Source organism: Dermacentor variabilis, chromosome 10 (assembly GCF_050947875.1).
Source record: "Dermacentor variabilis isolate Ectoservices chromosome 10, ASM5094787v1, whole genome shotgun sequence".
NCBI lineage: Eukaryota > Metazoa > Arthropoda > Arachnida > Ixodida > Ixodidae > Dermacentor > Dermacentor variabilis.
The window spans coordinates 26,144,109-26,169,994 of NC_134577.1; the positions used below are offsets into that span (position 1 = coordinate 26,144,109).

The 25,886-nt window shown below is 49.7% G+C and overlaps 1 protein-coding gene across 1 annotated transcript in view; it reads right to left on the bottom strand.

The window, feature by feature from the left end:
* Positions 1-25,886, bottom strand: part of LOC142560194 (uncharacterized) — an 84,000-nt gene continuing 58,114 nt past the window's right edge. Inside the window, exons 3-7 of the mRNA XM_075672111.1 lie at positions 23,446-23,519; positions 12,415-12,490; positions 10,972-11,351; positions 6,552-6,855; positions 1-4,547 (exon numbers count right to left, since the gene is read on the bottom strand). Of these exons, the coding sequence (XP_075528226.1) occupies positions 3,191-4,547; positions 6,552-6,855; positions 10,972-11,351; positions 12,415-12,490; positions 23,446-23,519 (2,191 nt within the window). The 3' untranslated portion in view covers positions 1-3,190. The remainder of the gene's footprint in view (positions 4,548-6,551; positions 6,856-10,971; positions 11,352-12,414; positions 12,491-23,445; positions 23,520-25,886) is intronic.

Consider the following 25,886-nt stretch of genomic DNA (forward strand, 5'->3'; position numbering starts at 1 on the left):
TCCGAGAAAAAAACTTTACAACGAAACAAGCCGGAGCAAGTTTGTTAAGGCAGCAAAAGCTACGAGAACAAAGATATCTTCAACGAGAAACACGGTCAATTTAAGGGCTAACTACAATATAACAGGCATCATATATAAACGGGTCCTCCGAGCCATCTTTATCACAAATGAACAAACGTCCACTCCTGTAACCAGATAAAACGTACCCATCTGTACAAACATTTCTTTCTCGTAAAATCAAACCATTATATATATATGTATGTATGTATAAGGCTCTGAAAACTGCACAACTCACGGCTCCCCATGGACGCCACAGTCGCGAAAGACACACTCGTGTCACGTGCGGTGAAACTTAATTTTGGCCAGAACATTCTCCGCGTTGGCTGTGCGTCGAGTGAAAGCGAAACATTGAATACTCGCTACAGGCACGGTCTTCTCAACCACACAACCTCTTCTCTCTTTACAACGTTTGCTTTTTGGCGGGGGTCAGAAACACTCTACATGTCAGAGAAATCTCACGTAAAGAAAAAAAAAAGAAGAAATTGCTCCGGGAACACGAACTCCAGTGGTAAGCTTAAAACTCATCTACGGTCAGCCGCAAAACCGAGACTAGCGTGTTGTACTGCGGTACAGCTGAGAGTATTATGCAAAGCTTTAAACGGGGGCCCTGAAATAGCTTTCTTATTTTTTGGTCAAAGCTGAAGTTTTCTCTGTTCAATGTGTTTCCCTGAAATCACGTATCCTCAAGAATCTAGGTGGCACGTACGCGGGAAACCGTCGAGCAAGTGTGATGTAGGCTACTTTAAGCCGTCTTGAGGGTGCGTAGCGCTTTCCCAGTGCTGAAAGCATTGGAGGGTGTTAAATCAGCACCTTACTCCCCTAGCAATCAGAAGGGTGTAAAAAAGCTTAGAACTAATCAGGATTCAAAGTTGGACATTTCCAAAAACACATCACGGTCTCCTCGGAATTCAAATACTGTTCCTTCCACTTTGAAAGTCAGCTCCACAAGGACTTGACAAAGCACCTACTTTCCTCCCCGCAAACTTTTACGTTTAATTACCGCAGAGCATATTACTAATTAAAAGCTTCATACACTTTAAAGACCCATGTTGACGAAAATACTCTTTGGGCATCGGTCCTACAGTTGTGAAACGCTGCACCACCGGAACTTCATCACTGAGAAATAATGGGCGTGAAACTATTGGAAGAATCGCAAAGCACGAGGGTCCAAAATTCGTTAGTGCGTTTAGAGAGTATATAGAGAGTACACTCTACTTCTGCATCTAAGACGAGTTTTGGACAGCTGATCAAAAAAACATAAGCACTTAAGGAAGACAAGACGTCGCTGCCCTTGTCGCTCTTCCGTAGTCCTTTGTTTTTAGTTCAGCTGTTCAAAACTCGTCTTAGCTATGAACAAACTAGCTCAGTTAAATACTATGCTAATTGTGTATCTCGCGCGTGTTTCATGTGTTTTTCGCACGTCTTGTGGACATTCTTTCATTTATCGTCGCATCCAGCTGGAGTAGCCTGCGAGGCGTGCCACCATGCGAGCCTCTCCCGTTTTTTCACGGAAGAGCCTAACTTAACAAAAGCAGTCAATCACTGCGAAAATCAAAGCGCGATAATTTCCCCTGTCACGGCTATTTCAGGACCCCCTTAACATTCCGCTGGTTATCGCACACAGGAATCGAAACGACTCGTGGTTACAGTGGCCACGCCATCGTCGCGGTGGTCCGGCAGATAAGAAAGGCCTCTCCCTAAAACAGAGAGGAATTCCCGTCTTGTGGTTGGTGCGCCATATGTTAGCGTGGTCGATAAGAAGGGTCGCTTACTACAACAACTATAGCTGAGATAAAGTAAAAAGTATTTACATTTGATTCGCGACTTACCTAAGGCCCGCGCGGGTCTTCTGCTCCACCGACCACGGTCGGGGTGTGGCGAGTTCTTTCGCGGTGTTATTCAAAAAAGAGTGTCCCGCTATAGCCGGGTCATTGAGCGGAGCTAGCGAGAAGCGTTGCTCTAGTCTGGTCAACAAAGTGAAAGTAGGATGGCCAAGTGCCCTCACGTGCTGTGACCGTTCGTTAGCATACAATCGACTACTTCGGTCAACGGCTGTCTTGAGTATTATGCAAAGAAAAAAATAAAGGAAAAAGGGGAAAAACAACTCCCGTGCTACTTGATCTTCGTGCTGATGTCTCGGAAGACCACGCCATAGCTTGTAAGGCTGGTCAAGTGAACAAAGCGATTGCCTCAGTTAACGAGGCGCAACAAAGGCATTTTCTTTAGATTTCTCTCTACTCGTCATAGGTCGTCTTTTGTATCACAATCTCAAACAAAGTGCATTAAGAAAATTAACAAAGGCTTAGGCTAGGAGTCCGCGGTGTAAAAAGTCGCGCTAGCGTGTGCGGAGGACATCCAGACATTTAACAGAAATGTGGCTGCGATCAATGAAGTAGTTCTAACGGCGTAGGGAATATCCTATATACATATTTGTACCACTGATATCGAAGAAAGTGGCACCTCTGAACGCCGGCGCGTTCTCTGAATCTGCGCCGAAAAGCATGTTTCACTGTGCTTACGACAGCCATCAGATCAGTGCGAAATTTCACCGCGTACGGCTGATAAAAACCGAGAACTGCCCTCAGAGGCTCCAATGTGAAAACTTGCATGGCAACACACACGAAATGCAACGCACATAATGACACCCTGAGCGCATCCTAGCGATGAACGACGACTGCAACGTCGTACCATTCCGCTAATTACAAATATCTCGAATATTCCGTGCGCGCCCTCAAGGCAGTTTGCAAACTCTCGTCTTCGAGTTTAAAAAAAAATCCATCCAATGGCCTCAGGCGTGCGCATCAGCAACAGTAGGCACTGTTACGTGAACCTCAGCAGTCGGTCACCTACACGCAATGAATGCAGACCGACGGGATGTCATCATTCCTCCTTCCTCGTGAGCCGTAGCTTCTTATGAAAACTGCTATGAAGTAAAATTCATCGAGAGGAAACTGGCTCATCGCTTTACATAGATACGCGCGTGCGTGTCTACGCGTCGAGCCAGGCTGCCCCGTCGACGAATTCTCGCTAGGAAGGCATGCGTAGTGGAACGTGAAACACAAGAGCACACCGAATCGCCGATCCCTGCCGCGCGCAGTTCACAGCCACTGAGCGACCGCCTCGCGTCCATCTAGTCCGTCGGTAACCTAGCGATGGGCACGTCGCAGCAGGGTCCCTGAGGCTTCCAGTCGTCCTCCATGGCGGAGTGGGAGTCCTCCGAGCCTTGCTCTTCCTCGATGCTGAGCTGCGGCGAGAGCAGCCTGGAAGAACCGAGCCTCGGGCTCGCACCCTGGCCCGAGGAAGAGCAGCTTCGCGGCGAGTCGTACGCCGGGTCACGCCTAGAGAACTCGCGGAACAGCGCGTCAGTCTTTGGGTCGATGCTGAAGTCGCGCATGAGCAGGCGCTTCGAACCCGAGCCGCCGTTGCTTCCCGACGAGGCCGAGCGGGCGCTGCTCGTTCGGCGCGTGGAGCGGAAGAACCTCTGGAACACGGACACCTTGCCCTGGGCCTCCTGCTGCAGGGATCCCAGAGGCTCGGAGGAGAGGCTCGAAGACTGGAGGGCCTCGGCCGCTTCAGCCGCTGTCGGTCCCGAGGTTAGGTTGGACGACGAGCACGACGGGGGCGCCTCCTCGGAGCGGGCCCTCATCTGCAGGAGTCCGCCTTCCAGCTGGCGTCGCTTGCGGAGCGCCGACCTCCTGGAAGAGGGCGCCCCGCCGCTGCTTCCGGCGGAAGCAGCGTGCAGTTCCTGCAGCGGAACGTGCTTGCGACTCAGCTTGGCGGGCTTGTTGCCGTTGCTGCTCTCCATGGACTTGTAGCCGCTGTCGGCCTTCATCTGCTGGAGCCGGGAGGCGTGCCCCTGAGCGTCCGCTCCACTGGTCCCGCCGCCGCCGCCGTCCGTATTGTCGGTCGTCGAGTCGAACGAGGACGTGGTCACGCCGCCCTCGGTCCGGCTGGCGTCCGTCGAGGAACAGTCGGTCTCCATGCTGTCGAAGCTGTTGTCCGCCGAACCTTTGTCGACCCGGCGCTGCAGCCGGCGGGCCAGCAGGACCTTGTAGTTATGGCGCCGCACCTCGCTGGGCACTCCGTGCACTCTTCCGCCGGACGACCTGGCATGCTGCTCGTCGGTGGCCTCGGACTCTTGCGACGTGCTGAACCCGGTGTTGCGGTGCTGCTGCAGGAGCCGCCGGTCCTCTTCTTCGCCCTCGGCGACGTGCGACGCGGCCTCGGCGGTGGACAGCTCTTCGAAGCAGTCGGTGGTGGTCTCCTCTTCCTCGAAGGTGGCCCTGAGCTGCCACAGCTGCCGGTACTGCATCCTCACCGTCTCGGCGTCTTCCTCGCTCGGGTCGTCGCTCTCGGGCGTAAAAGCGCCCGGCGACGAGAGCGACTCCTCGTAGTCGACGGCCTCCTTGCTGCCGATGTCGTTGTAGCAGACGACGGAGCCGCCCGTCGTGGGCTCCTCTTCCAGGGAGCGAGATTTTAGCAGCAACCTGCGAAGGATAAATGAAACGAATCAATGAACGAGTGTATCACTATCTGTGTCAGTAGCTTCAACGTGTTAAGTAAAACGATTGCTGTGTAGTTACGAACATGTTGTGCCGCCTAGTATGCAAATGTGGGGCACCAAGAATGAGAACAGCTGCGATATGACGCGAAAGCTCGCCAGTGCGTATCACGTGCGGATGTCGGCGTAGCGCATTTCATCAATGACTACATCACGATACCGTTCAATTTTGCGTGCAGTTGCAGTGCCTTCATTAAAATTTGTGTTTTCTCTTTACTAGCGGTCGACACCGTACATGGAGCAACGGGGGCGGCATACCAACAAGATATTAACATGCGACAACTATAAGGGAAGCATCATAGTGAAGCAGATATTTGGGAGGGCGGACGTGTGCTCTTTTAAAAAGCGCGACCTGAGCGCGAGAAGCGAAATTTTGACGTATGCACAGTAAACACACGAGCACAGAGATTACAATGTTTCGCACTAGCAGCCTATATACAGAGCGAACGGGCTGATGCTCCAAGTGCCGCAGTATTTCAGCGTTTACAGCTCCTCGCTGTAAGAAGTGACAAGCCGAAACCTGCTTACAATAAACGAAACTGGACACTCCCTACCACGGACACCGCGGCAGCGTAAGAAAGCGAGTTTGAACGGCTGAACAATAACTCGGGACAAAGGGAGACAGACAAGTACGTATCTGAAATATTAATTTACTTTTTAATTTCGCCGCATGCGGTTACACATACACTAGCGCAGGCGCGAAAACTAAAAACAAATACATATCGTCTGCGTCTCGTACCGGCCACGCAGAGGGGAACGATACGTGATCGGAAGTCCCATGTCGGAAAAATATGTTCTTTTACCTGTCAGGGCAACTGAAGCGGTGCTGAGAGAGACAGCCAAAACATGTTTATTAAGCAGTTTAGCATATGGAGTGGATCCTTATTTCAGGTAGCCATGTGCCGCCTAGGCTGCCCTCGTTATAAATCCCAATAGCCCCCAGCATTTCTCGTTTTTGCTTGATGTTGTTCTTTCTTAAGGCGCTGACTTCATGAAAATGGGCTTGGCGTTCTGCCAGGGGGAGGCGGGGGAGATATCACGAGTGTCAGTAGCTGTGACGACCAAAGAAAAAACATATCTATCCGACAGGCGACTTCCGATCGCGTATCGGCCCCATTTGTGTCGCCGATACGAGGCGCAGATTCTGTGCATTTCGTTTTAGTTTCTTGCAAGTGCATTACTATACACGTATAGCCTCATGCGATAATAAAAGTCAGTTGATAGTTAAGCGACGTCCTTGTCTGTCTCACTTTGTCGCGTGTTTTCCGTTCAGATGTTCAAATTCGCCTTAGCGATGAACCAAATAGTTCGTGTGAATACAACTTTAATGGCTGCAAATGATTACTATTCACGCCACTTTAGGCAAAGCAGATGGCAGGTCCTTCCCATAAGATCCTGAGACCGCGGCCTCGCGCATTTGCGACGTACAGCCACAAAAGTGTTGCTGCCTCTCGTAAGACCTATCAGCCTACGTGTCTACTTGTGACCGACTGAACGACGGTGAATTCTTAAAAGCGTGTGTGCGTGCGTACTCTAACATTCTCTTCGTCGGTTCTTCTCATCGCTCTGTACTCCCCCCCCGCCCTTTCCCCCAGTCCGGTGCGGGGTAGCTGACCTGGCTGAGCCTGGACAACGTCCCTAATTTACCTCATCCATCCATCCATCCATCCATCCATCCATCCATCCATCCATCCATCCATCCATCCATCCATCCATCCATCCATCCATCCATCCATCCATCTATCTATCTATCTATCTATCTATCTATCTATCTATCTATCTATCTATCTATCTATCTATCTATCTATCTCCTCTCACTTTTTCGTTCTCTGCAGCTCTGTCCAGGACAATGCGGTGTAGCCTATATATACCGGGCAGCGACGCCACCGTTTCTCCCTCGTATATACGCTGCAAACGCGCGTTCGCACACCTGCGAGCCATCCGGTCCAGGCTCTGTTCCAGCAGTCCCGGGTTCTCGGTGCTCGCCGACTCCCTCAGCGAAGCGGGCACCTCGGACCAGCCCTCGCCCGAGAGGTCCCGACGAGGCGGCGAGGATGACGGTGGCGCGGGGGGTGTCAGGCGCGCCGGCACGCTGAGCCGCCTCAGGGGCGGGCTGGGCCAGTAGCTGCACTGCGGTTCCTGGTACCACTGGTCCTCCTCGTACCACGGTATGCACACCGACGCCTGCCGCTGGATGCGGCCCGACGACGCCCAACGGGCCTTGCCCTTGGAGCCTGAGACGAGCGGGGAATGAAGCGTTGCGGTTTCCACGCGCAAAATCACCGGATGTGGTTCGAGAGCGATGTTTGTTGGGCGAGCTTGGTAATCGACGCCGTGCTGGAATTCGCCTGGATGGCGAGGACCGAGTGAGGCGGAGCGCTCACGCGAGTGTCCTCGTGTGCCTCACTCAGTCCTTCAAGTCCTCAGCACAGACGTGGTCGATGTCTGACCCACATGTTTTATGTATTGCCAGTTACGAAGGTATCAGGTATCGCATAGTGAGATGCGTCCGCACATGGAGGTATAAGACCAGATATGGCGGCCGCCTTGCTTACAGTATATTGCACTGTAAGCGATCACATATAATTTCATCTATGACGCATCCCTTATGTTCCATACCATTTATATTCACCTATTGGGTTTCAGATATGGCAGTTGTGTTCACGGATGTAATGCCGTATATACGGCGTTTCACTTATAACAGCAATGTGAAGGGACATCGACAGGGTATGGGGCGCAGCGAACTACTATTCTACAGTATGACAAACGCCGCGGTATTCTGCGGTATTACCAATGACACTGCACAAACGGACAGGGACGATAAGCGTTCGTGCCTTGTTTTCGTTCTAATCTGGTTGCGCGCTGTGATCTGTAAGATAATCTAGGGACATGTCCCTAAATACGGGCACTTTTCGACATTTATTGCGATAACAGAATGAGGCTCAGCCAATAGCGGAGGTATGTCTATATCCAGGCTTGGCAGCAAAAACCTCATCCGATTTTAAGCTAGGCGAGTAGGGCTTAGCTCAATCTAGGCGAGAATCGCAGTTTCGCCTGTAAGGCGAAGCATCAATTGCGATAGGAAATGATTAGACAGCTATATATACGAAGCAAGGACAGTAGTTTTATTTGCCGCACAAACTTAAAAACATTCGCTTACTAACTAAATTAGCAAGCATGGTGTCAACCGCAGGCAGATGTGAACACATCTCACTCGATGGCCGCGGACGTTTCCTGTCAAAACGCTCGCTTGAGGAAAAGCGGCAGCGGCAGTTTTCGTCCTTCGTGCTGCCTCTCGCTTCAACGCGAACTAAACGGCGAGATCACACCGCACACGAAGCTGCCAGCCCTCGGTGCGCCTAGACTACGTACTCATCGCAGATCACTTTGGAGACAGGGCCCACGCTGCCGCGTCATAATCAGCCGCCGCCGGAATAAAACAACGCCACGATTTCTTGTTGTAGTCTTCCGTTGCCTTGCAGGAGCATGCGCAGTTTAAGTGCGTATTACCTTGTTCCTTTAATACACTTTCCAGCTGATGGTCAGAGCTTGTGTTGCGCCTACGGCTACCTTCGCCTTCGTTTTCAGTGCACTGTCATTAGCAATGAACCGACACCGACCCGCTCAGTTTTCCATTCTCTTGTCTCATGCACGGTGCGGAATGTGGTGATAACCAGTTTTTCACCCGTGGTGCAACGGTAATCACGTAAATGAGGCGGTGCTTAAGTAGACGAACAGAAATAAGCCGCACACATCATAGTCAACGGTACAAGAAGGAAGACGTGGGCTCGCGAAAGCAATAGTAAAGAAGAGGAAAATGACCAATAGCTTCGTTTTCTCCAACGCGTTTTTTCGTCACGAATTTGTCCACGTCCGAATCATCTTCCCTCTTAAAAATAACATCAGCTCTGGCTGAATATCTCGCTTTATTTTTTCGGCGGCACTAATGACCGTTTCGCTTCTTCGTTTCGTTTGATGGCTCATTAGCGCCTTCTGGTTTCTCTCATGCGTTTTGGCTAATCGCTAGGCGACAGAGTACCGTATCACTTTCTGGCGGTGTTGGCGTCACGGCAGGCCGAAAGAAGCACCACGGGGAAACCGTGGAAATCAAGCCAAGAGCTAATCGCATTTTGCAATCACATGACTGAACACGCCCCAAAAGTATGTTTGGCACACGCTGGCGCTTGTTAGTAGCAATTGTGCGAGCTATTAGCAACCAGTGCGAAGCCGAACCGCTACCTGCTAATGCCAACAGTCAAGAAACAGGTGTTATTCATTTGGTCGTCATCTAGCATCGATGAGCTGTGGGCGAACACGGGAAATCAGAGTCCGAAGCTAAAGTTTGAAAAAAATAAACGGTGGTGTTTGAAATGACGCGAGGAATATTTCGCATTAGAACGATTTCGCCGTTCCCCTGTATTGCAATAGGAGCTCCGGGCTAAAGCTTCCTCTTAGAATGCAACTTGTTGAGGCAAAGCACCAAACTTCACAGAGAGGCACCACTTGTGTTCCTGAATACCCTAAACACAGCGCCTTCTCTTTACCGTCTTTTTAAAGGCTGTCGGCAGCAACAATCATTTTATTGCGATAGCGATTACATGGACACTAGGCGAATTTCCGCCGTCGCCGTGATGTTCCCTATAAGGTCCAAGTGCGATAACATCGCGGCCGCACGCCGTATTGAATGGGACCGAAAGCTTGCGAGGGTAAACGGAGAGGGATGGTGGCTCGCTCTCGTGCATCCTAGGCTGGAAGGTGGTGGTGGGGAAGCGCGCCGTCTTCCGTCGCACGCAAGGCAGCCGGAGGGGGAGGCTCTACTCCAGCTGTGGCCGCGCGGGCCTTATCTTGAAAACGAACTGCGACGAGTACAGAGTCTAGGTGCGCCCAGGGCTGTTGGTTTCGTGTGCGCTGTGTTCTCGCCGCTTAGTTAGCGTTGAGGCGAGTCGCAGTGGGAACGGCAATTCGCTCGCTGCTGCTGCCGTCGTTCCTCACGCCAGCGTTTCGAGAGCGGGTGTTCGCGGTCATCGAGTGACATGCACTCATGTTTCCCTCTGCACGCGCGACAATGTTTCTGTTAATTTAGTTAGTAAGCGAATTTGTTACAGCAGTTTACGCAGCTGATAAAAGAACTCACCTTACTTTGTATACTTCCTTAATAATTTAGTATTGCAATTAATGCTTCGCCTTTCGGGCGAAACTAGCTTTTTTTCGTATGTGAAGCCTCCGTTTTTTTTTCTTTATTGCGATAGCAGTTACGTGGACACACCAAGCGGATTTCCGCCGCCGCCGTGCTCCGTATGCTGTAAGTGCAAGGGCAAGCGTGCGAGGTTGAGCCGAGAAAGGCGGTGGCTCTATCTCGCGCGCGCAAGGGAGAGAACGGGAAAATGTATGCGCATTAGCAGGGAGAGGGGGGCTCGGTAGTACGGTTCTCTTTCACACGCCATCTTGGAGGTAATCGGAGGTGGATGCAAAGCCCAGGCAACCCGAGATAACTGATGGCTTCGTGTGCGCTGTGTTCTCGCTCGCCTAGTTCGCGTTGAGCCGAGAGGCAGAACAAAGGGCAATTCGCTCGCCGCTGCTGCCGCTCGTCATCCCGGCAGCACCCTGATCGCGAGTGTCCGTGGTCATTGGGTGAGATGTTCATGCTTGCCTGTACACGCGACGCACCACCCTCGTTAGTTAAGTTAGTAAGCGAATGCCAACAGCAGTCTGTACGGCCGATAAAACTAATATCTTTAATAACTCGTACAGCTATCTATTGCAATTATTGCTTCGCCTTTCGAGCGTAGCTGCAACTTTCTTTTTTTGTCAGCGAGAACAATGTCGTTTCTGGGACATTTTGGTTAGAGGAGGCGCAAGAAGATGGCGCTGCCAGCGCAGCTATGCTCCTATCTACGTCAGCGATGCTCCTGTATTCCGAAAGCTGTAGTACGTTTCTGGCGGAATAAGGCAAATGGCGATTTTTAGCTTGTCTCTTCGACCTTAATACCGGGCTACTGAAGACGTGATTGGCAGTAAGAACGCGGCTACGTCACAATCTTCTCGCGCAGTTTAACCATGAGAGTCCACATCTATCATTGCAGTGGCCAACCACATTTTATACATAGCTGCTGGTGTAAAGCGTTAAATGCAGACTGTCTAAAGATTTTCCTTCGGCGAGAAAACCCATGCAACACAAACACACTTGTAACGCGTTGTAGTATTACAAAGCGTCACAAGACAGCGCTACCAGCGCCGCTGTAGCCATCGACGTCTGCGGCGTTCCGGTATTCCGTAAACGGCAGTGCGTAAGTGTAAATATGTGCGGGCCTATAAAAGCATTCGAACATCGAAAGATGCCGCCAGCGTACCGCTATGCGAGTCACCGTGAGCGGTGCCTCGCTTGGTCGACGACGAAGTCGACAAGGAGGAGGAGGCGTGAACGACGATGCGCTTGGGCACCGCTCCCGTGCTGCAAGTGGGGAAGAGCACTTCCGGTTCCGCCGGTGGCGGCTCCGCAGCGGAAGTCGTCGCTGTCACTTCCGGCTTCTTCACCTCGGGCTCACCCGCCGGCGCGTCCACGGGCTTGCTGGAAGACGAGGCCTCGGGCTTGGCGATGCCGCTAGCGTTGCTGCTGCCGAGGTTGCCAATGTTGACGCTGTTGCCGCTGCTGGCCGACGACTTGACCTTGTTCTTGGGGTCGCGCTTGGAGCCTCGCTTGGAATCGGACTCGCTCTTGACCTCAGGCTTTCTGCGAGCGGCGACGCGAGGAAGGGGCACATTTAAGAACAGATATTGATCGCGGTGGAGTACGTCCGACTAACCGGTACTAATTTATGGGACCGAAACTTGAATGATCACGATAAAGCATGAAAAGAAGCTCAGTGCTATAAAACGAGCAGTGGAAACAGCAAATGGGAGGCTTAAGAAAAAGCTCCGGCTGATGAGCGCCTACGTAAATACATGGAAACGGAGGAATGGTTTTTCTCGGCAACCACTGCTCTGATTTTTGATGAGACCTGTTGGACTTTAACCTGGAAATATTCAGGGCGTTTCGAGGTTCCTGCTCAGCAATCGGCTTAGCAGCAACCTATAGGCGGAAGGCCTAAGCGTCACTTGCAGAAGTGCTAGACTTCTTTTGCGATGGTTATCTTCTACTAGTCAATGAAAAGACTTCCAAGGCGTAGGGGCCATCGGCCTTTTTTCGGCCATATGCGCTATACAACCTATACGCCTCTTACGGTTTCCTAGTCTTTTTTTATTTGTGTTAAGGAGCCTCACACTGTTATTTTGCTGCTTAGTTTCCGCTATGTATCGTGGGGTGTATCCAGAGATTTTATAAAAGCGTCTTGTTTTCAGTTGCTGTTTAGTATCTCTTGTATTATTTCTTTCCAGTTTTCTTTTCGCATACCAGAATTAGAATATATAAGCTAGCTATAATCTAGCTAATCTATAATCTAGTGGGCTAGTATGCGGACAGAAATGACGAAATTAGCGCGAAAATTCAGAACAAGCAGAGGCGAGAGGACAGAGCGCTGTCATGCAAGCGTCGTAACGATATGACTTGGTAATTGTTTGTTTAGTGCATTCACCTATAGAAAAAATTCACGAGTTCATCTTTATTTATTTCACGTCTGCGTAAAGGTTCTTTTCCAGCATCACATTATCCAAATATGTATGTACCGCTTGCCACGTAACAAGGGGCGCAAGTTTCGCGTGAAGCGTTCGTCGCTGTACTGTCCGCGTCCACCTCGGTGTCTCCTTCGATACGTGAAATGAACTTGAGAGAATAAAGGCTACGATAGCGTGCTCACCCTTTTGGCAGCTGTGGCATCTGCCCGGAGCCAGGTGGAGTTGTGTGGACCACCGGAGCGATTGGCAGCTTTTTCTCTGCAGAGAAGAGACAGACAGAAAGATACAAACTTTACAATGATATGCTGGAGAAATGCTAGCCTGGCTGATCGCCTGACGTGTTACTCCACGTTCTGGGTGATGATTACGATTCTACAGAGTGATAAACACTTACAGAAAAGAGACTACACAGTTGAGAAAGTCGGCAGGAGGGACAGAGACAATTATGGTTATTTAAATATAAAAGCTAAAGGAAGAGCAACATCCCCGGTGTTTTCCATAGGCTGCATAAAGTGAGTCTATTACGCTGGTCATCAGTAAATAAAGTTGAAATCTGTCATAAAAACGGCTTTTCGGTGGGCAGGGTTTCCTGGTGGTGGGGGTGTTCGAAATAATTTGCTAACGAGTATGTTTACGACCTGTCATCACGGTGCAGTCACTCTCTGGCGAGCGAGAGAGAAAAAATAGAATGAGTTTCATGAACAATGAACACAGTTCAACGAACACAGCTCCAAATATTTATCTCTGTGCATTTAAAGAGCGAACGATTCTAATATATGGAAGGCCGTTCCATAAATTTCGGGATTTATTTTTGTAGAACGCTGTTCCGCGTACGTAAGTGGGAAATATCGAAAAATAATATATCCAATCGCAGCCGGAATGTGGAACAACATTTAGCGCGTAAGCCTTCTTCGTTTTCGCATATGGCATACCTTTCAAAAGCAAGAACCGGATGAATTCCGGCGAGTAACTATTAGAAAAAAAAATATTTGAACGCCACTGCTTTGGGCGAAACGCCCGTTAAATTCCATTTTACTCTTAATTCCTTCTCTTCACTGATTGAGGTCGCGCAGGCAGCCGTGAACCAGTTTCTTTCGTTTGTTCTTGTCTTTCGATTAACCAGTTTAACCTGGCCTACCCGGCGAGACGCCAGCAGCATTACGCATCTTCGAACGATGGAAGCGCCTGTGTTCGTCCGTGATTAATGCGCACTTGGAGTAACGTTGTACGCGGCTGGGCCAATACGTACCGTAATGGCGCAGTTATAACCGTCGCCGTGAGCCCTATTGCTCGAATAAATAATTCTCGCAGACTTCCGACTGCCGGCATTCGCGCACTGGTTGTCGCTACTACAGACTTTTGAAGTTGGCCGAATATCTTGGAGTTGACTGAATCGACCTACCCCATGCAGTCGCGCTGACTGAGCCCGCCTCGACGCTTGTCCAGCCCAACCGGCTTAACCATTTACGTGAACACGACAGGCGTATTCGAGCCCGACAGGTCGACTAGCGACCCGCTTCTGTCGGGTTCGCGTAGGCGCCCTGAAAGACGACAAAAACGTGGCGCCAAGCAGCATGACTGCTGCTGAATTGTGCTTGAACTTTTATTTAATTCAATAGAAATGCCCTAAATACACGCAACATTAGTTTTAATGCACGTAGTCATTAAATTCTCAGTTTCACAACAACCAGTATGGGGCGAGGGTACACCCTTCAGCTGCCGAGGGAGATCGCCAATCTCCCCTGACCAAAAGCTCCATTTATCCCCTCCCTTAGCAGATTGGCGACGGTGAGACGCTGAGCGCATCTCCCTAGAGATAAAGACGACGGAGTCAAAAAGGAGTTCGTGGGTGCCCGTGCATGTGACAGGGTTGTTCCTTAAATGTTGTGTAAAGCTTTCGTCTTTTTCACAATACGTGACAATTCACACAATGAATGCAAGAAAAAAATAAAAACAAATATTTCGCCGATTCGTGTACGGTTCTGAACTCATCTACTGCTACAGGGGCAGGCTGTCATAGCGGACACTCAACTGCTCCTGAAAAAAAAAAAAACGCACACGCTTCTCTACGATGCACAGGACGTCGTGTTCGACCGCTACCAGTACCTACTGCATGATATTCTCCCAAAGGACATGTATGACAAAACGCAGTTTTAACCGGACTGGCACCTTCTATTCGTTAGTTGCTTTTAGTATGTATACGCCTACCTGTTTGGGACAAATGTGCCTGGCTTCTTCATCTCCTGCCACTTGTGCGCATCGTGTGGTTTTCGGGTCCTCGTAAAGCCATTGAAGTGTCGCGTAATGATCGCACACTATGCTGCACTGGCGGCATTGAATACCGTGTGTGAAGGAGAGAGAGAGGGAGAGAGAGAGAGAGAGAGAGAGAGAGAGAGAGAGAGAGAGAGAGAGAGAGAGAGAGAGAGAGAGAGAGAGAGACAACTTCATGTAGTCGCCTGCAGAACGATACCATGACTAAATGGCGCCGTGACGCGGGCCCTGACGTCTTCTCAGCGGGTGGTCCCTACTCAACTCCAGCGCGTGTTACTCCCGCGGTCGGTCGCCCTGAGGGGCAACGTTCCGTCGGTTTCGCTCGGCCTTTGTCTTTCAAGAGCCGCCGAGACCTGCTGGACGGCCCAGGTTTGGCTTTCGTGGTCGTAGTGTTTGAAGGAAAAAAAATTTGGCAGACGAATACCTCATGTCTGTCCCATGTAAGCGAAGCGCTCTTAGTTTTGGAGAACGGTGCACTGAAACACAACACGTTGTGTGCAGAACGTGCAGGATTCGTCATTTACATATTATGCGACGTGTCCTTGGTTATCGGGTCGTTTAATTTTTTTTTTTTTTTGCAGCTGTGTAGATCTTTCAAAGTGGCGCCATTCACAATTGAGAGAAAGGGTCTTCTGCAGTATCTACGATATATTTGGTGTCCCAGCTAAAATTATCCAAGCTATTGAACGAAAAAAAAAATATTCAAACGAGATGGCGCGCGATTTTAAAACCTATGGTTTTCGGTCGTCAGAGGTCTCACGACCGAACACCATATAGGACTTATACTTGCATCTTGCACCATGTTTATTATTATTAATTTTTTCGTTGAATAGCTTCTTTGTTAGCCGGGACACTGTGTATATGCCCGATGACGTCAATTGCCCATTTATAATTGATTAGTAGTTCAGAGTGCCTTTTTTTTGTTCAAGTTATATCCGAAATGCAACCGATCTTGCTACTACCGAAATACCCCGTGCTGACAATTCGACGCGTTGAAATCGCTTGCCACTATGCCCATGCGTCATAAACCACGTGAGTGAACTAAGAACACGTGTAGCGCACAAGCTTTAGTCAAACGCCACAGTAGATCGGGGCTGATTGGATATTCGTTGGATATGTGTTGGATACGTGTTGGATATGTGCTTGATATGTGTTGGATATGTGTTTGACATGTGTTTGATATTTGTTGAGCGTGACGAAAGGTTTCAGGACGCCTGGTTACAAATTTGGCACTATATAAGGCGATACAGGCATATGACACCAAAGTGCACCTGCGCAGTCGATACAGGTAAAAAGAAACAAATATCAACACGTGTGGGAGTGACGCCAAAAAAGCTTCGTTTCAAAAGAAATGGGCGGATGCAGCAAACTCAGTCGTAGTAAACCTTCAATACCGTAAGCAGGATCCCGACGGCGGGAACTATTCTCACTGCAACCGCGAAGCACAACTGAAGAATCAAGATATTTCTCTCAATTTTCAACTTAGCGCCCGCATGTACAAAGCCTGCAGATGCTCTTCTTTATGACCTAGAACAACACGGTTCTGAAAACAGTGCGCCTTATATTAAACGGCCTTTGGCAAGAACCGGACTCCACGTAACTTTACGGGTGGTTCTTTCTTTTTTCCCATTCCGTCTCTCTGAATGTGACCTCTTTATTCCAATCACCTGCTCACGCTATATACGCGCCCAGAAAGATATTGGCCGCGACGAAAGGGCGGACCAGAAACGGCGAGAAAGCCGATAAGCAAATCCGCGTACCGAAAGTTCCACGCAAGCGCCGCTGGTAAAGATCGATCGAGTATCTACGTATGGCCTCGGCCTGCAAGTCCACTTTACTCGAGCAAACAAGAAACAAAGAAAGAAAGAAAGAAAGAAAGAAAGAAAGAAAGAAAGAAAGAAAGAAAGAAAGAAAGAAAAGAAAAAATGAAGCGTGAAGCATCTTATGCTGTCCTCTGTGCACGCACGGCACAAAACATGCGCGGCAGGGGGTAAAAAAAAAAAAAAATACGAGGAGATGGAAAGATCCAGATTACGCGACACGCGACCAAGAAACATCTGTCCCATGTGTAACACGAGCTCGGAGGTCCGAAGATGAACAAGCGCGAGGACACGCGACCCGCAGGACGAGAGTAGGAAACACACCAGAAAACTTAAAAATAGAAGGAAACTTGTACGCGTACCACTTCTGCAGGCGCACAGCGATTATGCATCGAGATAGCGAATGGAAAGGAGAGAGAGAGAGAGATGCTCTTGAAACGGTACGCCACCTGCGGTCACAAGGTCGCGCAAACACTGCACGAGATATGTAACCGTTCCTGCGTCGGTGCTGTTTCGAAAGCATCTTAGAAGCTGCCGGACTTGTCGGAACCGCAATGTGTTAATGTTTCAATTTGTTGGCTGCTTTTGAGACACACTTGCGGATGCATTACGATGAAGAGGCACGATGGGATTAGTGCACGATTTCGGAGCAGCACGTGGTAGGTGCGAATGCGACAGGCCCGTGCTAGAACTGCGTTAGGATCACGTGATAGAATTGTGGTAGAACGGCGTGATAGGCACGTGATCCACACGTGAACGAGACTGGATGGAACTGAGGTACAGTCACGTGGCAGACACGGTACAAAGCCAAGTGATTACGCGGAAGAACGGTGTAATAACCACGTGATTGAACCACCTGGTAGACACCTGGTATAAACACCGGACAGAACCCCGTGATAGAGTCACGTGGGCGACATGGGGTCGAACTACGGGATAGAATCACGTGATAGACAGGTGGTAGAGCCACGTGCCAGACGCCCACTAGAATCACGTGATAGACATGTGGTAGAGCCACTTGACAGACGCCTACTGGAATCACGTGATAGACAAAGAAACATGCCTTTGCTCACTTTGATTCTTATCGGAATCGTTCGGCTTGAACATTTCGTTTTCATTGCAACTTGAGAGTTCTCATTCAACTGATTCCAGCGGAAGAAAGTTGAAGATTTGCGAACGACTTCACTAAGCTGTAGTGTAGCATCAGAGCAAGTGTCGGTGACAGTGCTGGTGCTAACTACACAATGCCGGAAACTGGGCTGTCTGCGAATTTCAAGTATTCTTGCGCTAATGTGATAGCCCGATGACGCGGACACGATCACGAGAAACCCTAACTTTCGCTACGTCCTGCTTACTCGTGTTTGTCCCTGTCATATGTGTAACTACTCTAGCGCTAGAATGACAGCCAGCAAAACACGTAACTACGCAAGGATACATAAAGAAAGAAACAAAAAAGAAAGACGCAGGACAAAGCGTAGATCTTGTCATGCATTCTCGTTCAGCACATCAGAATTTCTTCTAAGACGTGCAAGACGTCTCCTGAAGCAGCAAAAATAACTGTTCAGCGCAACGCCAGTCTCTTCATCAGCTTCTGCGATCACTTGCAAAAAAAAAAAAAAAGAAGAAAACTAAACTGTGGCGTTCTACGTGCCAAAACCACGACACTATAATGAGGTAGGCCGCAACGGGAGACTGCGGAATAATTTTCTACCCCCCATGAGTTCCTTAACGTGCACCTAAATATAAGCACACGGGCGACTTTGCATTTCGTCCGCCGTCGAAACGCGGCCACCGCTTCCAGGATCGAACCCGCCACCTCGAGCTGAGCAGCGCGGCACAACTTCCACGTCGAGGTAACTGCCGTATACACGTCCGTACACAGAACACGTTATTTCGAGTAAAGTTTTTTAAACTGCGGCATACAAAATCATTCCCGCAGGAAGATAAGCGCATGCCCCACACACCGCGTCTGACCTTTCGCTGCACTAACTTTACGTTTTTTTGTTAGGAGTGAACCCACTCACTACAATTGGGGTGAAACGCAGGCCAGCTTGAACCTCATTTCCATTTCCGCTCTGAACGAAGAGTGGAACGGGGAGGGAGGGAGCGGCTAACTACAGGAGGTGGGGGGGGGGGGGGGGGAGGGTAAACGCGCGCCCGCAGATTGCGCGACCGAGTTTGCGCCCATGCAAATGTCACGCCCCTTAACGCGAAACTTTTACGTAGCCTCCAAACCTTCTCCTCCACGCATCACGTACACGAGCGACTCGCACCCGCCGCGGTGTGCATTACACGCAAGCCCGCGATAGCCGCCGCATATCGAGCAGCGCGGCGTCGCACCTGTGCTCGCACGCGGTGCGACCCGCGGCGCCACTTCGTCCCGAACGCTTCAGCTTCGAGCGAGCCGGTGGGCCTACACGCCACCGCGCGCGCGCCCACCGCACTGCAATCTTTAGTAAAGAGCGCGTTTAGTATTCACGCCGAAAACCGAGTCGGTCGTCCTCCGTCGGGACGGCTATCATCTCCCGCCACGCTTGACCCCCGCGCGCGCCATCTGGATTACGGGCCCCGCGTTGTCGCGGCAGAACCGGCTGGCCAAATAGTGGAGCTGTGCAGCAGCGAGAATTCTTTCTACGTACGTTTTTGTTGCACGTTTGTTCTCTTGGTTTGTCGGTTTGCTTTGAGCGAATTTGTTTGCTTATTCGACGCGATCGGAGTCCGAGCAGGATTTCGCGGTTGATCCCGCTGCATGCATATATATATATATATATATATATATATATATATATATATATATATATATATATATATATTTGACGTATTTCAATTCTATTAATTTGTCGACAAGAATGACGAGAACCATACAATAATAACCAAGCCTGCGGCTCTGTGTCATCCAGGGTAATGCACTCTGTGACGGGTCTGCAGTTCTAAATCGGTTTTCAATCTGGTCTTTTGTTTCTTAAGCCTGACGGGTGCTTGGCAGTTTTAGGCACAAATGCTGCACGTTCTTTTACAAGAGGCGCGGCACAACGACGCGGAGTAATTATAAGTTAAAAATCGATCGAACGAAACTCGCTTTTACGAAGTTCCCGATCTAACGAAGAAATTTCCACTCCCCGGCAAGTGCCCATAAGGTTCAGTGTTGTCATCGACCCGAATTAACGAATCTACCTTGCATTAAACCCGTTTGAACGAAGCTTTAACAGAAATAAATGAGTAAAGAAAAAGCTGTGATTTTTTTTTTCTAATTTAACGCAGACGGGTTCTTCTTCGAGCGTGCGCTCTAGCGCTAGAGCGTTAAAACATCGAGGCGCCCTAGTCACGGCCCTAGCTTTATTTTGACAAGGCTGCACGCCACGCCCATGCACGGAACAACAGACTCAGCAGTCGCTAGCGTTCTCACGTACCAGATGGCGCTAGAGGTGCCAGTCGTTACCGCCCTCGCGGATTTTTTACACGCGTATAGGCGTGGTGGGTTAGCGGCAAATGCAATGCCGCGGTACCTTCTCGGTGTCGCTACGTTACAATTTTAGATTTCGAAGGACCCAAAAATCCCTCACTCGATTTTACGAACTTCCCGATTTAACGAAATAATTCGAGCGTGGTCATCATTTCGTTAAATCGAGTTGCAACTGTACCACACTTCGCTGTCACGCGTTTTCTGACCAAATTTTGGAGTTGCGTTCGCTGCAGAAGGAAGTAATCGCAGCTAGCTAAAGGGCCCACACTTTGTTGTGGTAAACGAGAAAAGAACGCAACTTACACGACGTTCCGTGCTGATCAGTTTCGGATAGCAATACCTAAGACTTTATATGACGTTACTGATTAGGGCGTGCCAAAGGCCACCACGATGCTATTGTATCACTTTGGTTCAACTTTATCGGCTAGTCGAATTTCATACTGTTGACCTTGAGTCCTCAAAGACTGATGAAGTCCTCTGCAAAAAATAAAAAATGGGGTTAAACGCGCTTTGCTGGCAAAGCTGCTGCCGCCATAGTCAACGCGGCGTTACGTGATCTTCCCGGCAGCCCCAGCGTCGTAAAACTTACAAGGCAGTTCTATCTGAGACACGGAGCACCGACTCCTCCGCCAAGCTGACAGAGGCACAACGAGGACGCCAAACGGGAGTTTCTGTTGCTATCTAAGGCGTCGTATAGCGACCTTTTCGGCAGTACCGTCGTAAAACGTTCAAGCCGCAGTTTTATCAAGTAAGCGAACGTTTTCTTACGCGTACGCGTAAGAGTCGCTCAGAACGCGCAACGCAATCGTCTGTTCAGCTGCCTAGTAAACAGACGGCACAGAGCAGCACGCACGTAGTTGCAGTTTCTATCGCTAGTCAACTCGTCGTTACGCGACCTTTTCCGCAGTCCCGGCATTCGGGTTGTAGTTATATATCGAGTGAGCGCCTCGTTTGAGCGTGCAACTTCGTAGGGTGAACGGATCGCACCCGAGAAAGGAGGACTAGGTGCCACGCGCCTGGATGGAGCAGTGTACGTACGGAAAGGAACAGACGATATCGAATCGGGGTTGCACGGATCGCCCCCTATCGGAATCGCCGGGCAACGGGTCTCGCACGCGTTCCATACGTGATCGCGCTCGCGTGCTCGGGTGCACAACGCAAGCGTCGTGCAACACAGTTATCGCAGTGTTCCATCATTCTTTTTTCTTTTTGTTATTAGAACACGCACGAGAGAGAGAGAGAAACATTGCGTGCACGAAAGCAACAGATTCGCTTCCCCGATCTCCGCCGTCGATGACGCCGTCGCGACGCCCATCTCGACTTTGCATCGCCAGGCCGGTAAAGATTGCCGCGCGCCTGCTGCGAGGCTCGACAGCACTTGGCGTGGAAGCGTTCCCTTGCGTGCGTATTTATGTTATGCGATACGTTTTCGCGGTCAATCCACGGGTTCCTTCTATATCTGAACCTCGGAGCATTTCAGGGAAAACAGAAACACGGGCGCAGCGATATGCAGAAGCAAAAGCAGTCGACGAGGGAGAAACGGGTCGGCACGTCGTCTCCTTCGGAGAGAGTTTTGCGCAGCGACATGCGCGGGAACACTGCCAAGTTGGTTCCAATCCAATCGCAAGGCCCGGGACTGTCGTCTTTTTGACGTTGGCTTTTGCGTTCCCTTTGTTCCACATAAAATTAAATGTGCACGTTGCTTGCATGCATCAAACGTGTTATGCCGCAGGGACTTGAGCAAAATAATAAAAGATATCCATACGTGTCAAGAAACAGCCAAGCTTCCCTCGCGCATGTCTGTATTGATGTGTATGATTGTACGCGTGTGTTCGGGCGCCATTACATGTGTATTTAAGTGTGTGTTCGTGCGCGTGTTTTCAATAGCTCACTTTAGCATCTTAGTACACGGAAAGCGTAGCACAAGTTGGAAGTTATCTTCCAGAGTTTTGTCCTTGTCCAGGCGAAGACAAACGTAAACAAACTTTTACAAAGCTAGAATATGCTCGTAGCATTGCTCAGAGGGCCGCGGGACCACGTGGGTCTGCACCTCCGACAGACAAGAGCGCCGAAGTTGAATTTGCCGGACGAAGGCGAGCACGCGTACCTCGGACGCTATAAAAAAGAGGGATGCCGAAGATAGATAGATAGATAGATAGATAGATAGATAGATAGATAGATAGATAGATAGATAGATAGATAGATAGATAGATAGATAGATAGATAGATAGATAGATAGATAGATAGATAGATAGATAGATAGATAGATAGATAGATAGATAGATAGATAGATAGATAGATAGATAGATAGATAGATAGATGGGGGGGTCAGGAATGTACGCGATGCGAAACAAGGCTGCGGAATGGCATGTCCCCAGCGATCGCACGTGCGAATGGCCCAAGTTGCGCGTGAAACAGAGACATGGGGTCTAAGGGGTCCCCCACGAAGCTCGAGTTCAAAGTTGAAAGCCAGCGTTGTATGTATTTGGGCGTCTCACTTTGTCCTGTTGCTGTGCGCTTGAAGTTATAACCCTCTCAAAGAGCCTCAGCTGGCCGGTAGGCTCGGCAGTGCCGAGTCCCAGGTTGTGGCGATCAACGACAGTTTGCAGGATTGCACAGTGGATCCAAGCCCCGGTTATCTGGTTCGTGACCGTGCTGCACCCACCTACCACATTCCTGGTGCCGCGATATCGCTGTTATAGCGACGCGTGTGGTGTGAATTGCGTGTGAATTTCCGCAAGCTTTAGCATCGCAGCGACCATAGCCGTGTGACCCATGCACTGCAGCGTGGCTGATGTGCCTGTGCTCGTAATCACCAGCGCGCACACTCCCCCGCTTTGATGCACAGAGGTAGGCACCACGTTCTCAAGGCCCCGTTTGAATTCTGAATCGATGTTGTAAAATCGGTTGGGTGCGTTGTGGGCTCGGAACGTTTCTTATCGGGTGATTTCGGGCTCGTGAACCATATCGAGGTAAAGGCTTAATAATATTAAGTTTATTTCAGTTGATTGAGTACACAAACCTAGGGAGGCATACAAAAGACGCTGCACCCCCGGTCTAAGGCCGGCCCTTGCCGTGAAGAAAAAAATCATGGCGATTGATTGATTGATTGATTGATTGATTGATTGATTGATTTGTAGGGTTTATTGGCGCTAGGGCCAGATGTGGCCAAAGAGCGTTAAGTCGATGATCTGTGCTTCTCAATGATATGTGAGTGTTAATTCATGGTTAATCATGGCGAATGAACATACCGCAGCAATGACACCTGCTGGATTTTAATAATTACATATTGACAGATATATTTAGAAATACTTATTCACATACAAATAAACCTAAAGTGAAATATCGACATAGCAAAAAAATAAGTAGACAGACCACCACAGAAACTAAGGTACAATGATTGAATAAGAAAGAAACTAAGATAGCAACTCAAATAAAATGTCGTGAGCACACTTCTCACCACGATGCAGAGTGTAGTTTTTACATGCGAGCTGCAGAATTAGGCATTTTAAATGTGATCTTTCGGACTAGCGTGCTTCGGTCCGTGGTCTGTCAGGTTAACAATAGGCACGTCGAAAGCCGCAGGTACTGTGCGCGACTATGCAAATGACTTGATTCTTTCAACCATTTTACTCGGCGATTTCATAGTTATGAGGACGTACCTGGCACATCCTTGGTCGCGAAGCTCTTGAGTGGGGTGGGCCCAACCGCCGGCTGTCTGCTGGTGCACTGTTCCCTGTGAACAAGGAGGACGGCCAACACCGAATGAACAGCACAGAAAAAAAAAAAAAACAAGCTAAGCCAGGACTTAGCAACTGCTAACTCAATCTAAGTGCGCCATAGCATACTTAGACTGCGATGATTGTGACGTTTCCACGGATGCACACGCCTTGCGTCGCGGGCGACCTTCCACACTCTCCTACATCAAAGTGACGTATATCAAAGTGACGTCATCACAGACGCAATGTACAGCTGGCGTGGGATGCGTTGTTCCGACCTAATCTAAGCTCGTAATTAGTGGCGCCAATTTGAAAGGCCTGGGAGAACGCAACAGCGCCGTTCAGTAGCCCGCATACTAAATATACTGCCACCACGATTAGTACAGCTGCCTTACGGGAGAGCCTGTATTAGGCAAACCAGAAAGCGCATTAAAAAAACAAAGAGTGATTAGGCTGAAGATTCTCCAAATCCTCGAGTTTCACCGAAACAGCTCATTCACCTACGCTTCAAAACCAGCGAAGTAATTCATTCTAAGATCACCTCGCAATGCCCCAAAATAGAAGAGCTGTGACGTCAACGAATACAGCCCGCATTCACTTAAACAATTCACTTGCTCGTAAGAAAAGCAATGTGTCGTAAGTCAACACAAAACAAAAAGACATGTACATGTTCGCCTCGGTTCGGTGCTCTACTAGTTCGCGATACGCCTATAGAGATATAACGAGATTCATTTATACGAGTTTCTTTGCGATTACCTTCATTCTACCTACGCTCTTTAGTGATAGTTGGCCGTCAGTTTGTTGAGCTTATTTCCGCGTCATCGAATACAAAAAAGCATCCAAAGCTCATTACACGCTCGACAAGAACAGCAGCGCTGCAAGATGACGTGCATAATTGAAACCGGTGTGAAAAGAAAAGCCGCGCGATCCCTTTCTCGTAGAAAGGAATCACGCATCTTGTATTCCCAAACCCTCTTAGCATATTCTTCTTTTCTTTCTGCGGCATGCGGGACTTCTCGAATAACCGAACACGCGCTCGCTGTAGCTGACGCCCTCCCGGCTTCTTCGAGACCCCCCTCCATAAGCTGCGCGTGCGCGCACCTATATTTAAGTCCCGCCGTGACGTCACGGCAGCCGCAGCTGTGCCGCCGATTGCCCCGATGCGCAGCGTCGGTGGCTCGGCCTCGTTAAGGGCTCATTATTAAAGCAGCGGCCGTCGACGCGCGAGCGCGGTCTATTTTAATGCGAGACCGAACGCCATTGTTCCGCACCACCGCCACCAGGTTGCGCGCGCGGCGGCGGCGAGCCCCCGCGTAACCTCCTGCGCCAGTTGCGTGCAGCGCAGCCTGAACTAATCGCGCAGCGATTTCAAGTGACAAGCATACGACGTGTACTGTATAAGACGCCGGGAGTGATCAAGGAAACACGGGCGATGACCCCCTGCACCAGTTGCGTGCAGCGCAGCGCGGCGCGACGTTAACTGATCGCGCAACAATTTCAAGTGACAAGCATATACTGACGTGTACTGCGTAAGACGCCGGGAGTGATGAAGGAAACACGGGCGATGTGCTACACTCACAGCTATAAGGTTTAGTCGAAGAGGTGAAACACTTGTGCACGCAAAAGAATGCCGGGTACGTAGATACAAGAAAAAACGAAAAAAACAACAACAAGGAAACGAGAGAAACACGAACTCACAGCGCTATCACGTGACACCTGTGAAGGTGATTCCATGTTGGTACAGCGATGTACGGAACCCTGACTTACACATGTGTCGAGGTAATAATACACGAAGTGTGCTACCGCTTCATCCCTTGTGCTCGTGTCACCAAGACGATCAACGATCGCCGGGCGACAATAATCGAGTGACAATCGTTTCTTTATAGAAGCGGCGTCTCAGGTTATCGAGCGTGAACAGCGCAAGGGCCAACACGAGGACGAAAACGTGCGCGCGACAAGCGCTTGTGCCGCTTAAATTTTAAATTATGAGGTTTTACGTGCCAAAACTACTTTCTGATTATGAGGCACGCCGTAGTGGAGGACTTCGGAAATTCCGACCACCTGAGGTTCTTTAACGTGCACCTAAATCTAAGTACATGGGTGTTTTCGCCCCCATTGAAATGCGGCCGCCGTGGCCGGGATTCGATCCCGCGACCTCGTGCTCAGCAGCCCTACACCATAGCCACTGAGCAACCATGGCGGGTGCCTTGTGCCGCTTCGTCTCATACCTCTTGCGCTGTCATCACTCAAATGGGTTACCAAGTAGCCAAGTCGAGACCCTTGATTAGCCACCTTGGTTTAGGCTAATCGGTACATATTGTCCTCGGGTTGCTAACTTGCTATGCACCGCGAAAATTGGGCCAAACAGCGCACTGTTTCTGTTT